This window comes from Ranitomeya imitator, chromosome 3, assembly GCF_032444005.1.
Source record: "Ranitomeya imitator isolate aRanImi1 chromosome 3, aRanImi1.pri, whole genome shotgun sequence".
NCBI classification, from domain to species: domain Eukaryota; kingdom Metazoa; phylum Chordata; class Amphibia; order Anura; family Dendrobatidae; genus Ranitomeya; species Ranitomeya imitator.
Genome location: NC_091284.1, coordinates 136,867,177 through 136,885,016, shown reverse-complemented (window position 1 = coordinate 136,885,016; position 17,840 = coordinate 136,867,177). Strand labels below are relative to the sequence as shown.

At 41.6% G+C, this 17,840-nt stretch overlaps 1 protein-coding gene across 3 annotated transcripts in view; it reads right to left on the bottom strand.

The window, feature by feature from the left end:
• RPS6KA3 (ribosomal protein S6 kinase A3) overlaps positions 1 to 17,840 on the bottom strand; it is a 197,835-nt gene that overhangs the window by 23,006 nt on the left and 156,989 nt on the right. For all 3 annotated transcript variants that reach the window (XM_069761490.1, XM_069761491.1, XM_069761492.1), the window contains 11 exons: positions 17,605 to 17,685; positions 16,726 to 16,805; positions 14,936 to 15,042; positions 14,571 to 14,608; positions 12,524 to 12,666; positions 9,587 to 9,657; positions 7,709 to 7,797; positions 6,455 to 6,519; positions 6,222 to 6,324; positions 3,817 to 3,941; positions 185 to 307 (listed from right to left, as the gene is read on the bottom strand). In XM_069761490.1, coding sequence (XP_069617591.1) covers positions 185 to 307; positions 3,817 to 3,941; positions 6,222 to 6,324; positions 6,455 to 6,519; positions 7,709 to 7,797; positions 9,587 to 9,657; positions 12,524 to 12,666; positions 14,571 to 14,608; positions 14,936 to 15,042; positions 16,726 to 16,805; positions 17,605 to 17,685 — 1,025 coding nt within the window. The remainder of the gene's footprint in view (positions 1 to 184; positions 308 to 3,816; positions 3,942 to 6,221; positions 6,325 to 6,454; positions 6,520 to 7,708; positions 7,798 to 9,586; positions 9,658 to 12,523; positions 12,667 to 14,570; positions 14,609 to 14,935; positions 15,043 to 16,725; positions 16,806 to 17,604; positions 17,686 to 17,840) is intronic.

Below are 17,840 nucleotides of genomic sequence, written 5' to 3'. Positions count from 1 at the left end.
ACCAGTCTTAAAGAATCGGGTCCAATGACTAAGAAAACTACAAGTGGGCACACACACATCAGTTATTTGTAGATGGCAGTGATCCTACAACATCTCAGGACTGCCCGGTAAAACATATAAGGGGACAGACACTTTACTCTGCAGTAATAACAATCTGCATTATTATTATTGAGACAAACCTTACCTTCACTGCGTACTCCATATTGGTGGCCTTGTGAATGCACCTTTTACAAATGGAATAGGAGCCAACACCAATATCTTCCTTCAAGTCATAACCGTCAGTAAACTGGATGCTATTCCTATGAAGCTGAAATATGAATGTCTATTAATAATTGTCATAATACATATGCAACATAATCACAACACAAGTGCTTTACAGAGAACGCCACGTCAACCATTTGTAACAAATGTAAATCACTATACAGAGACCTTCCAGTTCTATGACAGTCTGATATGGGTAATTGGTCTACAGACACAAGGGACAAGAAAAGTAGTGACGTTGAAGACGCAGGGGGAGTGATTACAGCAGCGCTAACTCTGCAGTGATTGGTGACAGTCACCGCCCTGATGACTGATACAAGTGGCTGCAGGGAGAACAACTTCATTTTCTCCTTGTAGCTGCTGCTACAGTAAAGTAAGCATGCCCAACATAATACAAATGCTATTTATCTGCAGATTACCACTACATCCACAGGTAAATCAAGTTTCTGAGTTTACAGGTCCCCTTTAACCCTTTAAGGATTAGGGTTTTTTGGCAATTGTTTTTTTTCTCTTCAGAATTTTAAATTTATCGGCAACACCCCATATGCTTATATTTTCCCATTTATTTTTAATGAAAGAAAAAAGGGAAGAGTTTCAAACTTATATTTATAGTTTAACCGATTAATAAGCTACGAGTTATAATCTCCCATCAGAATGATCTCACTGACAGTCTCCGTTGACTAACTCCGCAGGCAACAATAGTTACTAAGGATGGCAAACGGTGCAATGTTTTTAATCAAACCCAAGTGCAAAATATATGTATTTGGGTTAAAAATAAAAGTAAAAAAAAAAAAAAAAAAAAATTATGTCCATATCCTTTAGGCTGTGTGCACACGTTGCGGTTTTTTCGTGGTTTTTCCCGATAAAAACGCTATAAAACTGCAAAAAAAACACATACAATAAGCATCCCATCATTAAGAATGAACTCCGCATGTTTTGTGCACATGATGCATTTTCTTCCGTGAAAAAACCGAATCGCGGTAAAAACTGCAGCATGTTCATTAATTTTGTGGGTTTTTTTTGCGGATTTCCCACTACAAATTGCATTGGGAAGTGTCCGGAAAAAAACGCGGCAAAACCGCATGCAGATTTCTTGCAGAAAATGTTCGTTTTTTCTCAGGAATTTTCTGTGAGGAATCCTGAACGTGTGCACATAGCCTTAAGGCATGTGTTCCCAAGCATGCTCTAGTCTGAAATCTCCCAATCAGAATGGCACAGATCTCATGCATTGCATTAAAATGTGTTAGGACGCAAACACGCGTTTCACACTGCAAAAGGGGACCATCAGATGTGAGCATGCCCCAATAAAGGAATTTAATAGTGACAGCCGTTGGCCCCTCTTCAGCTGGCCCCTGTGTCTGCCAGCGCTGGCTGAGAAGTGGAGACGTGTCACACACAAAATTTCCAGTTTCTTTTCCCAGAAGAAAAGCGGACATCTGTTCATTCTAGGAACATTTGCTTATGCTTCACATCAACACACATATGCAGCCATTTTTCCTGCTGACAAAACGCTTCTGCAGTTGTGAATATGCAAATTAATATTTGGTATATTTAAGGTCACAGCAGTAATACCCTGCGCTGGATCCTAAATACTCCGGGGTACAGATCATTTCTTCGGCCACACAGGGTGCGCTCAGGACATAAGGTGCTGCAGGGATATCTTTTCTAACATATTTTGGGAAGTACCGGAGATCCTTTTTGTTGAATGCAATGCATGCTCAGTGACAATCATTCATTGACACATTTATGGTTTGCTGCTGGCTAATGACATTTACCAGCATGATCACCATTTTCTTCCTTGGAACTGAAGTTTCAGTGTGAGTTAATTATTGATGACTGCCCCATAAATCAGAACCATAACTTGGTGCAGCCTACAGTTAAAGTCATACAGGGAAATCTAATGAATGATACTGTAGCTGATGTCCTCGATCTTTACACAGCTATTATCACAACATGTGAAGCACTTAAAAGGGAAGTCCAGGAATCACAGACTAATGACTGATCCAAAGGTGGTGATCGATATGAGATCAGTGAGGGTCGGACACCTACAGACTCCGCTGATCAGTGACTATTTATTCCAGACACCTCTGGATGCATCAGTGGTTGCATATCTGCTACCCCAAATAACAGCTGACCGGTGAGCCTTCTGGACCCCCAAAGATCTGATATCGATAATTTATCCTAGGGACAGGACATCAATATATTGTGCACGGACAACTGGTAGGAAGTCTTTGCTTTTTACTAGTAGTAGATCTCTCAGAATAACTAGGAATGAAAGGTAGGTTACAGAAAAATAAGAGGGGAAAGTTCTCACCATTTTAGGCTCTGTGCACAGGATGCGGATTTTGGTGGGGATCCGCAGCAGTTTCCCATGAGTTTACAGTACAATGTCAACATATGGGAAACCGAAAACGCGGTCCCCATGCTGCGGAAAATACCGCGTGGAAACGCAGCGGTTTACATTCCGCAGCATGCCAATTCTTTGTGCAGAATCTGCAGCGGTTTTACACCTGCTCCATAATTGGAAACCGCAGGTGTAAAACAGCAGTGGAATCCGCACAAAAACTGCGGTAAATCTGCAGTAAATCTGCGATAAATCCGCAGGAAAAACGCAGTGTTTTTGCCCTGCGGATTTATCAAATCCGCTGTGGAAAAATCCGCAGTGGACCATTCTACGTGTGCACATACCCTTAAGGGTTATAGAAAACCCAAGCAAAAGCAGGAACTTCTGAATGTTGAAACATGACAGAGCAGAAGTTATATATGTTTAGAGGAGAGACAGATACAGGTTTTAGGAAATAATTTTTCACCAATGTGAAACATCAGGACATTATGGCATCTTAGGAAGACAGATTTATCCTATTCTGGACTTTCCAGAGACATTACACACCAGGGCACTGATCGGTCCTACCTGCCCCATTTGGCAGACAGCACTCACCAATTCAAGTGAAGGATCAGAGAGAAGGAAAAAAAAATCATGGACTAGTTGCTAGAAGACATGGGAAAATCTAGCTGATTTTTTTCCCCATGTAAGAAAAACTGGGCTCTCCAAGTATTTATCGTCAGTCTTCAAACTTAAGAAAAATGGCTAATCACAAAACTCGGACCATCTGTTTTTTCGTGGATGCAAGACACAGATATATGAATCAGGCTATGTTCACACAGTGTTTTAGGTTACTGTCAGTGGCTTCGTCTGGGCTTATTCTCTAAAGCAGTAGAAAACAGGATTCAGATGTTTGTGATTACGGGGCCATTGACTATGAATTCATCGGACTCACATTGTGCTCCATGGGACATCTTTTTGGCAGTATGCGCCTATTTGAGAGTGGCACCAATAAGTGGTTGACTGCATTTTGGTGCCCGCTTCAAATATATTGGATATCTGAGACCATGTAAAAGTGTTCCCTAGCAGAACTGAGGTCTCTTTACAGGATTTAATTCTAGAATGAGATTTTCTTTTAATGCAGAAATATAATTTTTTAAATGCATCTAGCACCAATTATAGGATGGATTAAGCCTCATCTATGCAGGCAGCTCTTCAAAGCATTTGCTTACCGGAACAATGCCATGGACGCCAACTGTTTGTATAGCCTGGTTGTCATCCTCAGTAGAAATGGCCACAAAGCTAAAACCACGGAAGAGCTGGTGTGCGTTGGCACTAGCTGGAATACCAGGGGAGTCTAAAGAAAAGCAGAAAGAATAAAGCCAACACTGAACACAGCGGAGAGTACTTACAAGCCAGCAGAGACGTTATACATACTTTACTAATAGGAAGAGACAAAAATGCTAAAAGTTATCTTTTCAGGTTGGTTCCCTTTAAAGGGATTTCTGGTTTTATTGAACTACAGCTTAATCACCACTTAATGAAGAGTTATGTCACATTTCTAAAATACCTTGGGATTCAACTGTGCCTTATTATTAAAATCTCTGCTTGGAGCCAGTGAGTTGATATTACAATTATTTGCTCGATATCACTGTGAGATGCATCCTCGGATAAAAGCATGTAAAAATTTATTTAGTTTTTTTTTTTTTTTTTAAAGTACTTTAATATTGGGAAAAAAAACACCATACACACTGGTGTGTCTAATGACCTGAACTATAAGGCTATGTTCACACATTGCGTTTCTGCATGCACACAGCACATTGTCTGGCCATATGGAGAGAGAATGATGTCTCCCGCCGGTCCCCTGATGAACCCCCTGAATGATGCATATGGAAAGGTGTCCGGACTACTAATGGTAAATGTCACTTTTTCCCCACTTATATTGTGCATCATTGATGGATAATCTGTCTGGATTTGGACAGGGGGATTATGGCTCTGAATTATTGAGATAGAAGGGCTACTCCTTAAGTACTGATATTTTTGTATATGTACAATTTTTTTTCCTGGGGATTGGACCAGTGGGAATGAGATACTCCGGAGCAATATCTTGTGTAAAAAGACTGACCTGTTTTGGCAAATTGACAGCTGGACATGGTTTTGACTAAACTGCCTCAGGATAGTTAGTTCACTGTGTCCCTTAGAGATTGTACCAAGGTGAGGCAGCCATGTCACAGTCACTTATAGAAACAAAGGATTTTTCCGGCACTGGAGTCCTTTTCTTAAAAAAAATAATTTTCTTTATTCAGACATCTTCATCAGTAAAAACAGTACATACGGGGGGACCCCCACTTCGGACAAAGTTAATTTTTAGGGGTCTGTTTTTGGTTTTCTAGTTTTTGCACGCGCACACAGCGTACATACACTTGACTGGTACCAGAATACATTTCTAATAGGAATAGCAGAGGAGCAGCTCAACACAGAGGTGTAACAGAACAGGCTACAGAATTATATGGGCAATACAAACAGCCCATCATATTGTAATCTTTATTAGAACAATGTGCTAAAAAAAAAAAACCCTACAAAGCCATTAGACTGTGTTCACACTTTTTTCTGCAATTTTGGAAAATCGAAGCAGAAAATGCAACATGACTGCAAAGTGTGAACACAGCCTTAAACGGGATTACACGCAGCACAAGATGTACAATTGTCAGACTCCAATTACAAACACTATGCGTTAAAGCATGGTCACATTTTTGGACTAGTAGGCCATGTTGCCACATTGTACAAACACTGCATATCTTGGAGTTGTCCACCAATTCCATGCTGATGACTTCTCTCCGGGATAAATCACCAATCTCCTGTCAGTGGGGATGTGACACCGGAACCGCCATAGATCAGCAGTTTCTGCTGCCAGTAGCGGCCTGATGTCAGTAGTGCAGCAGAACAGCACAGCTCTGACAACTGTATCGTGGTTGCAGACAGGTCCTACAGCTCTGCTCCCATTCATTCGAATAGGGGGCGATGTGCAGTACCCGGCCGCTGCCCCAGTAGAGTTGACAGATATGTTGTGCAGTTTTGGCACAGGAAATGGCTGGGTGTTGCACCTTCACAGATATGGATCAATATAAAAAAAAGCGGACAACCCCTTTATCAGATAAGGGAAAGTGAATGTGATTCTATTCTCACTGCAAATATAAAAACTCCGTGGAACTGTGCGGGGGTTTTCTGTGTGCATTTCCCCTTGTATGGGGAGCCTGAAAGAAAAAAGCATGTAAAATTCGCAACAAAAACACTGCTTCAAGCCCAAACCAAAAAGTCATAAAAGATAAGAAAATGCAATAAACAGAGCAATTGGCATATTTGGAACAGGCATCTATGTAAAACAGGTTAGAACCCAAACCACGTCCACAGGTGGGAACATGGCCCTATAGGTACCGAACGATGAGACTGCAATCGGAGAAAGCTTCCTGACCTTTTCAGGGCCTCATTATTTCCAGAGAAGCAGCCGGAGAATACAGTAAATATAACACATCGCTCAGACCGTCTCTTACCATCAATCCAAACCCTTCTCTAAGCAGTCACGAATATACTAAATCCCTACCGATTACAGAATGAAAACTGGAGAAAAGCCTCTTACCTTTGGGTGTTTTTGCAGTGAACTCTGGATCAAAATAAAATGTGTCTTCAGGACCACCTGTGGCTGGCTTGAATGGAGGCTGGATTTCTCTTCTATACAATTTCTACAAAAGAAAAAAAATCAGTTATTTATGTAGGCTGCCAGACGAGAAGAAAAGCAATGTAAAATACCAAGACTGTCATCTGCACACATTCGGAAATATCCTACATTTTCCTTAATATCACTGCACTTACGTTCCAATCAATTGTCGCAAAGAAAGGATGCCTTTTAATTTCCTCAACGCCGTCAGGTCCGGCTCCTGTACAATGAGAAGTGGGAGGTGAAATGATCGTGTTGTGAGAAGACATTGTAAGGGCCTGGGCACACGTTGCAGACTTGGTGCGTTTTTGCCATGTAGATTTGCTAGTAAAACATGAAGCAATCCGGATGACAGCAAAGTGAATGAGAAACCGGAAGTGTCAGCACATGTTGAGTATTTTTGACTTGAAGATTTGATGCAGAAAATGATCTGCTGCAGGTCAATTCTCTGGGCGTTTTTCACAATTGACCTCAATCAAAGCAGTCAGAAAATGCATCAATAATGCAAGTTTTCCCTGCCGAGACACACAGAATAGGTGCAGAAATGGCTGAATCCATTTACTCTACGTATGCATGTAGCCTAAGGGATACATCACTATTCTAGAGTTCCTGTCCTGCCTGGCCGCTGTATGAGACACAGGTAAAAAATCAGAGGCGGCGTCCAGTTGTCAACTGCAAATAGTAGAATAGTTCAGTTTTGAGCTTTGTGGCTCCAAGTAACTCAGCTTGATTATATCAGATATGTAAGTAGAATGAACAAAAGATAACCAGTCCTTTGGGTGCAAAAGGATAAAATGACTACACAACAAAATGAATTATCAGTACGAAAAAAAGAAGTTCACGTAAGGCGACCAAGGAAGTCCAGTAATCATCAGTTAGAACGGAGAGTGGAGCAATATGTTCACAAAAAAGTTGTGCAAACAACTTTAACCACCTGAAAAAAAAAAAAAATTCAACTGGATCCATTTTTATAGCATTTATGTTTATGGAAAACGGATCCATTTCTCTCCCATTTGAAAAGCATCTGTTTTTTGCTGACTGGATCAGTTTCACATAGATGATTACTTGACAGCTCCCACGTCCAGTAGCAAATGTTAAATATTAAGTCGTCCACCTCCAGTAAGGAAAAAACGGTTCCTTTTCATAAGGGATAGCGACACATGGCTATTTAAAGGACCCATTTTACATAGACTTCAATGCGTAAAGAAAAAAAAAAAAAGATCTAGTTGAAATTAATTTTTTTCAGGGGGACATAAAAAAAAAGTTACGGTATGTCTGCACAACTTTTTTGCACTTTGATTGCTGCTAGATCCGTTCTGATGATTACGGGACATGTGAATTTAGCCCACCTGGAAAACATTTACACAAGCAAGAGATCCCAGGGATCCTTATTAAATACAATCACTCACCTAATCTGTTGGTGGGGTTTCTCTTAAAAAGCATACGAAGGAGAGACTGAGCTTCTGGAGTAAGGAACTGAGGCATCCCAAGCTTGGCCCTGGATAATCAGACAAATCACAGTTAACAAGACTTGTGAAGGTAAAGGAAGAAAAGTCAGGAGTTTTGTCAGTGACGTAACAATGTTAAGGACTTGGCCATAGCGCACGTCAACCAGAAGAGAAATCCTGTCACGTAAAGATGGGTATTCCCACCCTAGACATTATAGAATTAGATGCAGGAAAGGTTCACACAATGTCCAGTCATCAATATAATAGTGGAAAACCTCCTAAAAAGCAATATCATTGTTTTCTGTGCAGCAGTAGACAAAAGCCTGTAAGAGGCCGGCTACAGGGGTCATTAAATGGCTATTTCCATCTATGCCTTTTATGGCAGAGATGGGAATTACTGCTTTTAAAGGTCCCAACCATAGGCGGGTTTGCAAGGAGAGAAAAAAAAAATTCAGTGCAGCCGCGCCATTTTGCAGAACTTCTGTAAAACTGAAATGGAGTAACAGATACTGAATAATGAGTGAGCTATGCTGCTGCCGCACCTCCATGGATGTTTCGGTGACTCCCATTCATTTCTATGAAAGGTATGTAAAAGCAGAGGGCACCAGTAGTGCCAGGCCGTCTTCTGTAACCCCACTCCTGGTTGCTGGGACCTAGAAGAAGTTAGTCCTTTCTCTGCTATGGGGGGCACAAATTAAGTTACTAACCAAGAATTGTCTGCTTCCGGGAACGCTTCTTACATGGCATACGAGTATGGATATAATGGCTCCTCGTACTGCACAGTATACGCCGTTGGCTCTCTGTATGGGAAACACATGCTGCAGAGCTTCCTATACAGCAGAATACACGGTGCGCAGAAGCAGGAGAATAGTACCGCATGAATCACCCCCTCCTGGGAATCTATTGTCCCCAACATTTTTCACCAATAAACACTTGGCTTTATATTCAGGAGATCACCAAAAATGCCATTTACCTGCAGCTATAGGGTTTATCTGCAGGCAAATAACATTACAACCCTGGGTAGCCGGCCGACTTTAAAGGGGCTCTGTCAGAAAGGAATGACTGTGCAAACCAAGTGCAGGGGCCCGGGGCTTCACAGCGCGCCCCTTCATTCAAATACAACTTTCCACCTGATGGTTTTCCATCTATCTGCCGTTCTATGAAGAGAGAGCGGTCAATCAAAAAAAAAAAAAAAAGAAGCAGATGGAAATTGAGGAAAAACAAGCAGGTGGGAAGTTGTATGTAAACGATTGGCCCTGCCTCGCGGCGGTACTTCATTTTATCAGTGATTCTATGCTGACAGAGACCCTGTAACTCCTTACATCAGATGCCAAGGCAGTGACGAGGACCATCTTAACGAGATGCATACTTGCCGGACCTCCGTCTGGTGAATAGGGGCCTATGAAAATATAGATGTCGAATGTGATGTGCACTAGGCTTATTAAATGAAGATCAGACTGGGGAATAATCATGTGCCCATTACTGCCAACAAGCCAGCAGAATGCTACCGGTGTCAGCTGTCGGCCCCTCTGGTCCCCCCCAAGAGGCAATTGTCACATTCGGATTCCACTTTGCAGCTCTCCCATTTTCCTAAACCTGCTCCGGTTCACACAGAGGATTCCAACAGCAGAAATATGATTTCTACAGCAAACCAGTGCATCAAGATGTCCTTTATCCGCTCACCGACATGGAGGGTGGGCCACTTGACGAGCACAACCAATAGCCCACTCATTTGCTAGGAATGCGCAGGATTACAGCATCAGTCACCCAGTACATTAATACTAACGTAGCCCCCACATACAGATTACATTAACGCCAGGCCCATGTACGACTACTCACTTCAGAATCATGGTCATAGTTTCTTTTCTGTCCTTTCCTTGAAACGGCAAGGTACCCGTAAGCATCTCAAACTGTGGGCAAAACACGTAGACAAAAGGCATTAAGGCATTAGACGATGACATTGCTTGTATTGGAAAGGCTGAAAAGTCTTCATCCAGCAGTGGAAAAACACTTTCCCTCCACAATGCATTAGGGTAGGACACTTTCCGAGCCCCCATCTGACAGCGCACTAAATCTACTCCATGCGGAGGCTCCGGTCTAATCAGTAGCTGCTCCCGGTACATTACTGGGGTTATTTTTATATCTTCTGGGAGAGAAAGATAAGGAGGTGCAGGCGGCTAGCACAGAACGCAGCGATGGAAACAAAGGAACAATTGTCCGCAAAGGGTCACATGAATTAGATACATTTGGGCATGACTATAATTTAGATGCAAGATCTTTAGGACAATAAACCAGTAGTATTTATCAAGGATGAGGAACACCACACGGGCATATGATGGAAGCTAACCGATGAGCATCGTTGTAATTACTACATGTATTAATCAAGATGTAAATTATAGCCCATTAATGAAATTTTCATGGAATGGCTAATGTGTCGTCTTGGCCACATGATGGATGTGGTGAGCTATACTGCATATAACAGAGCCATTTATCTAAACTGTGCTCAATACCCAGCTCCATGGAGGAAGAGGCAGCGTACAATATAAGGATGCCCACACAGATGGGTATAGGGGATGTCCAGAATATTCACTGATAGATGGCAGCAGAAAGGAGGATCAGGCATGTAGAAATGTAACATACCAAATCGGGACTGGCAGCAGCTATTCTCTTCCCATGGAGAACAAATGCACACTCTGCAAAAGGAGCATGCATGAGTATGGGGAGGAATTAAAGGTGTAGGGTCGGTGAGAATGTGCCGATCCTTCCCTCTAGCAGCCATGAAGAACGGTCCAGCTGCCGTCATACACACAAGATGTGTTCCCCATTTAATGACGTGGAAGCCCAGACTTAGATGTTATCGCTTCTAATAACTAGTACTGGGAAAGATTTTAAAGTTCACTCATGAAAAAATGTCCATTAATTTGCCAGAATATTCTCACCAATTCCAGTTCGGCAAGTTCTGTAAAACGTCCTGCCTGATCTGACACGGACAGATGTGGACAGAGGGCAGTACACACTGAGCATAAAGCTGCAAGGGGAGGATGCCCAGACAAAATCATCCACAGGTCCTGAGATCGGAGCCACGCATAGTGCTCTCCAGGAATCACATGAGAGGCACGGTCATTTTAAAGGATTTTCATTTTTTTTTGCATTTTGGATTTGCTTTAGTTCACATTTTAAGAACTTGGATGGTTGCTTCACAGGAGAATGTCCCAATTTTATCAAAAAATGGAAAGTGAGGGCAACTAAGAATAAAAATTAATTTAGAATACTCAAGAAATGTAAGCACAGCACAGCCTCGGTATTTCATGCATTTTCCGTAGGAAATTACTAAATACTAAAGGCAAACCAATGTTGGAAAGTGAAGAAAAATCTGGCAAGTTGTGCAGACCCTTCTAAGCAGATGGCTGCAGCCTGCATGTATGCTACAGGATTTAGGTTCATTTCCCCACGTACTGTTAATGCCATCTGTAGGTAACATATTGCAGGCAGAAAACGTGGAGAGCTATTAAACCACTGACCTAGAAGCCGCAAACCCAACGTAAACATCCACCTGATGAAGACTGATCCTCTGTCGAAACGCGTGGTGGTTTAACCCCATCTCTCGTCTGTCTCTTTCCTGCGCTCCTCAGACCGTTAATCATTGTCTCATTGCAAACCCAATGTAAGCACAGTGCTTGCTCCAAACACCGCGTCATAACACCTACCGTATGTGGTTTACAAATGTAAAGGGATTTCCAAGTCTCAGAAAACCCCCAAGATGCATTTTACATGAGTTGCACAGTGCTGCGGGACTTGGCCCCTATAACAACCATGCTAGCAGGGTGCCTGTTGCTGGTACAGTACCTGAGAAAATAACCGTTTCATGTGTAAGTAGGGATTGGACACCCTTGGTGTGGCCAAGAATTTGGTGCACGGTTACACCTCCTCACTTGCATGCTGCGACCCTATCCATGCTTCTGATTGGCAGTGCTTGCTTCCCAGAGCGAGAACTGTTTGGATGTTGCTGGCATGTGTGCACACAGCTGTAGGGTGCGTTTTTCTCCCTGTCACTTTCTCTGATGCAGCTTGTTACCATAAAATGGCAAGAAAGGGTGGTGAGCAGCATCAAAAGGAAAAAAAAAAGAAAAAAGGCAGGGAAAATATCACTGGCCACTGCGAGTGTGGCTGCACACATGGCGGCAGCATGCACGAAGTGCTCACTGTCAATCACAAGTGGGGCAAGCGCCTTAATATGCAAATGAGGAGGTGAAACGGCACACCAAACATTAGGCCACACTAAGGGTGCACCAAAGCCACCTACATTACATAGGAATTAAAGGTTATTTTCTCAGGCACTGCACCAGTAATGGGGGCACTGCTAGTTTGCTTCTTATAGAGGCCATTTAAAATGCATTTTGGGGGGGGGTGACTGACTCAATTTATGATTTTTTTTTAATGGTTCTACAAATCTAGATTAGATGATCCGTCAACATTATGTCTATGAGGCTTAGGACACTGAACTGAATGCTGCAGTGAAGAAAGAGACTAGGCTTTTCCTGTTATAAATGATGCAAAAGATGGTATTAATTCATTATCCCTCGACTGAAATATGGCCACAAACTCAAGTATTGCACAAAGTACATTCTCTCATCAGAGGTCAAGGATTTTTACATGACCGACTGAAAAAGGACATGATAATAAAAACACTATATACGGTACTGCCAAAACCAGTGCAGAATAGGTGAAAAGATGTAAACATACTATGAAGAAAGCATTCTGAATGAAGACACCTACCATGAGAACACCAAAAGACCACCAGTCGGCACTCTGTGTATGGCCTCGTCTGTTTACAACCTCTGGAGCCATGTACTCCACTGTCCCGCAGAAAGAGTATGCCTTCTTCTCATGGTCAATAGACTCTTTACTGAGACCGAAATCTAATAAGACAGACACAGATGTACCTACAAAAATGGGCTCACATTTGCAGTTGAAAAATAAAAGGTGACATTCGGTAAGTACAATCAATAGTCTGCTAGGAAACAAGGCCATTTTTGCAGTATAAACGTATTTCGTATTTGCTTGTAGCCTTGCCTCCCTTACAGACCAGGCCATAAATATAGAAAGAATATGTCATTAAATTAGACCCCACCTTCCAAAAACAAAGACCCAACAGAAAGAGGATGTCAGAGTCTGACCCTAATGGAGGGCCCATCACACCATGAACAGAAGGTAAAATAAAGACGCCATTATCCATCCCTAGCTCACCTTACAGTAGAGCCTATACCTTAAGAACTGGCTAAGTCTCATGCCCAGCTAGAATTTCCCATTCTGTGGTTGACACATAAAAGGGTTCTCTGTTCCTGTTCACTTTCATAGGAGGCGGTGAGTGCTACTAATGACATTGTATGGGCAGATGCAAGCCAGGAAGCATGTGCGATACCTGTAAGCCGTGCATACATGCACATAGCCTGCGCCCAGGCACTGCACATCAGCCCCTATTAGAGTGAACGGGGTGGATCTGCAGTACCACACTGCGAACACTACACAGCTGACAGAGGTAATGTCCCGCTCTGCAATGGATCATAAGGCTAGACCACCAATATAAAAGTACTGGACAGCCCCTTTAAAGTGCCCACATATACGATGCACCAGCACACTGCGACTAATGAATACATGAACTCCAATAGTGCAATATTGCTGTAAACGTTAAAAACGCAATATACTTCGTTAGCTTTTTCTGCTCAGTCACATTTCTCCATGTGCCAAACCAGCCCCCCCGATTACATGAGGCTGGATTGGCACATGGGGAGGTAGAATATATAGCGCTTAGGTACCATCCATATAAAAAAGGTACACCTAGACGTGGTTGGATGGCTTAGGCGCGCTTTCATAAAAAAAAAAAAAAAAAAGCCAAGTACGTTGCATTTTTAGTATTTCCAGCTATATCGCACCTTTGGAGCTCATGTATTCATTAGTCGAAGTGTGCGGATGCATCGTGTATGTGTATATTAGTATATTATTTATTAGTACCAGAGCATTCATTTAATACTAAAGGTGTGCGGGCCCTATTTTTGTTTTTATAGCTAATCTCTTTAATGTGGATTTGTCAAATTTCACTAAACAAACTACATAGATTAGCTATTTTACACTTGACAAGGACGGTATTCCATGTCAGAATGGCCGTACATCCTGATCTTCAGTGGAGACAGACGGTCGTATAACTCGGACGAGGATCGCAATGTAATTCTCGGACTGGCCATCTGCCCTCCCGACAGAAGCAGGACAGCCTGTATTCCTATGCAGCCATCACACTCGGGTCAGGAATGCTGACAGCCATTCCGAGCATGGCTATCCTTTATAAGGCCGTCTGACTCTCCCCTTAGGAGGATATATGACCCCTAACAAAGATATCAGTACAAAGCACTTTGAGAAGTAATGCGCCAGCCTCAATGCACTTGAGAATAAAACTTCAAAAACCGTTTTTTCACTATTGTGTCAATGAAAATCTACTAGAAACGTAACAACGTAATAAGCATTAAAGGGGCTTTACACTCATACTTGAAGTTAGGGATCCAATATCCTCTTTAAGAGCATTTTATGACTACAGCAGAAGACAGGAGAATACTGACAGCTGCAGCTTGTACTGAGCAGTGTGAGATTTCAGCAGCAGAAGTATGGAGGAGCTGTCAATCATGCTAGGTGGGTGGATTTTGTGCTAAAAAATATATCATACAGCTATTCTAACATGACTTTACAGTAAGTCCTAAAAGATTAATTTAATAATTTATGCTTTAAAATGGCACCAAACCAGATCTTTACTGTAAAATGTATTCATCCGTACCTGTTAACTTGATGTGACCTTCCTCATCAAGCAATATACTAGAAAAAAAAAAATTGTCAAAATTGAGGTTTTGATTTACAAGGAAAACAAATAATCATTTTTATGAATGAAGCCCACTTGCTTTGTAAGTCAGTCAACTACATAATATAATCATATAGGGCAGCCTTCCGATACCATACAAGAGTGGGTCACCAGGCTTCAGTCCAGACCCAAGATTCATTACAAAGCTACAGTGAAGCTTGATCATCAGAGAACAACTGGATACGACAAATTCAATTACAGACATAAGGAAAAGTGGCATTGTATGGTTCTTTAGCGCTCCAGACATATAAGGATGTGTCAAGTCATAAGTACAAAGAACTTACTTTTCTGGCTTAAGGTCCCGATATATTATACCAAGAGTATGAAGATGGTCTAATGCAAGTGCCAATTCTGCCAGGTAGTATTTCACATCTTCTTCAGTGAACATTACCTATCAGCCGAAATAAGCAAACAATTAATATCCATCATTTACCCTGATCGTAACTATAAAACTCACTCTAATAGTCGGAATAAGCACAAAGGCTTTTTATCATCTCTTCTGTCTTACGGTCTATCATTTAGGAGGGAAGCAGTTACTAAATCCAGGAAAAGAAAAAAGCTGCCCTAAAAATTCAGTCAGATTGCCGCTTCCCCACTGGTTTCTGTACCAAATGGACACATCACCACTGTCTGCCGCTATACGTGCACCACGTACTATTAGTAATTAATGACTTATTCTGTAGATATATCATCTTGTGGATCCCTTCAAAGACCAAAGGGTTTTGGATGACTTCTCTCAGACTGACACATTGTAAGGCTATGTGCACACGTATAGTTTTTTTCATGCTAAAAACTCATTAAAACCACATACATTATGCATTCTATCATTTAGAATGCATTCTGCATGTTTTGTGCACATGGATGCGTTTTTTTCCGCGAAAAAAACGCATCGTGGTAAAAAAAATGAGCATGTTCATTATTTTTGCAGATTTTCTGCATTTTTCCCGCAATTCTATGCATTTGGGAAAAAAACGCACAAAAAATGCACCAAAAACACGTCAAAATCGCGGTAAAAACACATGCGGATTTCTGGCAGAAATGTCCGGTTTTTGTCAGGAAAATTTCTGCAAGAAATCCTGACGTGTGCACATAGCCTAAGGGTGAATTTTATTTATTTTCGATTCAATCTTTCACCAAATAAATAAATTTATGTATTTTTAATGATTTGCTTTTTTTTATTTTACTCTTAATTAACTTTTTCCACACCTTTTTTACAGGGCCTAGAGAAAGCCAGGATAGCATGATCTGTGATACCCAAGCATTTAGACGCCACTTTTTCCTTGCTTTTTTTTCCACCGAGTACAAGGCCCTCCCCCCCCCCCAAAAAAAAAAAAACATTTCAAAGGGTTGTGAATTAAAAAAACAAAAAAAAAACAAAAAAACGTTAGTTGTGCTTTAAATTAGACATTTTCACTATTTTAACTGTATCAAGCAATGTGCCACGAGCAAAAGATATCATCGCTGGCACCAACAGCTCCGCTATTATCCACAATTCAATACAAAAAAAAAAAAGTTTTCTGCATCAACATGTCATTAGTGCAGTGTGTGAAGGGGGCTGGCCATCTTGAAGCCAGTCCCCTTCTCGGTTATGGTTGATGCAGAGGCTCGCTCAGTTATAACCAAAGACATCATCTGAAAGGAGTTTGTATGTTTTCCTAGTGTTTGCGTGGGTTTCCTCCGGGTACTCCGGTTTCCTCCCACATTCCAAAGACATACTGATAGGGACTTTATCATCACTTTCACCGAAGGGGCGCACAATCTAAAGTATGCAAAGCGCTGCGTAATATGTTAGCTCTATATAAAAATAAAGATTATTATTATAAGAAAAGAGCTGGTCAGCCAGACCCCTTCATTAACAGAACTAGAGACCGGCTCTTTTGAATCGAACCTAAAGCAGAAGAATTGGAGGGGCCAGGCCCGGCAAGGAGAGCTTCTTTGCGGTTCATCTGATCACAAGTATATTAGCGAGTTGTGAATCATTTTAATGTTAAATAAGGGACAAACCATTTACCATTCATTGTATTGTAAACTGCTTGACCAAAGAAAAGGATTATTAAGAAACAAAAAAACCCACCTCTTTGGATAAGCGTGTAAACAAATCCCCACCCCTGAGAAAATCCAGAATTAGGTATAGTTTGCCTTCTGTTTGGAAAGCTGGAACAAGAGATTAGAAATCATTAAAACAATTGTTGTTTTTTTTTTTGCTTTTTACAGGCTATGCTTAAAAGAGCAAGTATCATCAAAACGACATGTAATATTACATTATTATTCTTTAAATCATTTAAGTTGCGATACTTTAGAAGTCGGAATATCTTTTTTAGCAGCTCAGTCCCTGCGCAGCCCTCTCAGTATACGGAATGTACATGGACACACCCCGTTGGCAGTTTATTCATACCTCTCCAGGAGGAATAAGAGGGGCTGCACAATGGAACGGTCTTAGAAAAGCTGCTCCTGAATTATTTGTACTTACTATAGACAGGTCCTCTAGATAATACATGGTAAAACGTCTTATTTCCACATACCTAACATCTTCTTTTCTTTGTGTTATTGTCATGCATTTCCTTTCAAGTTTGCAAACAAACAATACGAGAAACGTAAATTATATTTTATGCAAAGTACCATCTGCATGAAACCGTAATTATAGCGATGTGAAGGCAAATAAGCTGTACTACTTTACGCTTTCAGAACAGACAGCACATTGAAGAGGGAACCGTGCAGAATCAAAGAGGAGATCAAAGGCACTAATGCGAGAGACAAAGGCGAAAAGAAACGTGTCGCTGGGGTAGTCCTCGTACAGACAGAACCTGCTCCTGTGGGCCAATGCTTCCTGACATATTTAGACATTTGCACAGCGTGTGACTGCTAACAAGAAGCAGAGGCATTACGTGAGCGCCTGATGGCACATGCGAGCAGCTGGTGCCATTCTATCAGCAGTCAGAAATCTATTACTCACCATAGTGCAATTTGACAATAAACGGATGATTAACTTCCACTAAAATATCACGCTCCATTTTTGTTCTAACACGATCGCGAACTGTGGGGTGAGAAACAAACACACACAATATCACTTTAAAGTTTGATACCAACCATATTAGTGCAGCCAGAAATCCTTCATGCCATCTCGTGATCCTATAGATCGTATTCTGCCCTGTGTGTCTAGGCGGGTCCTTCATCCGCTGATGGCAGGAG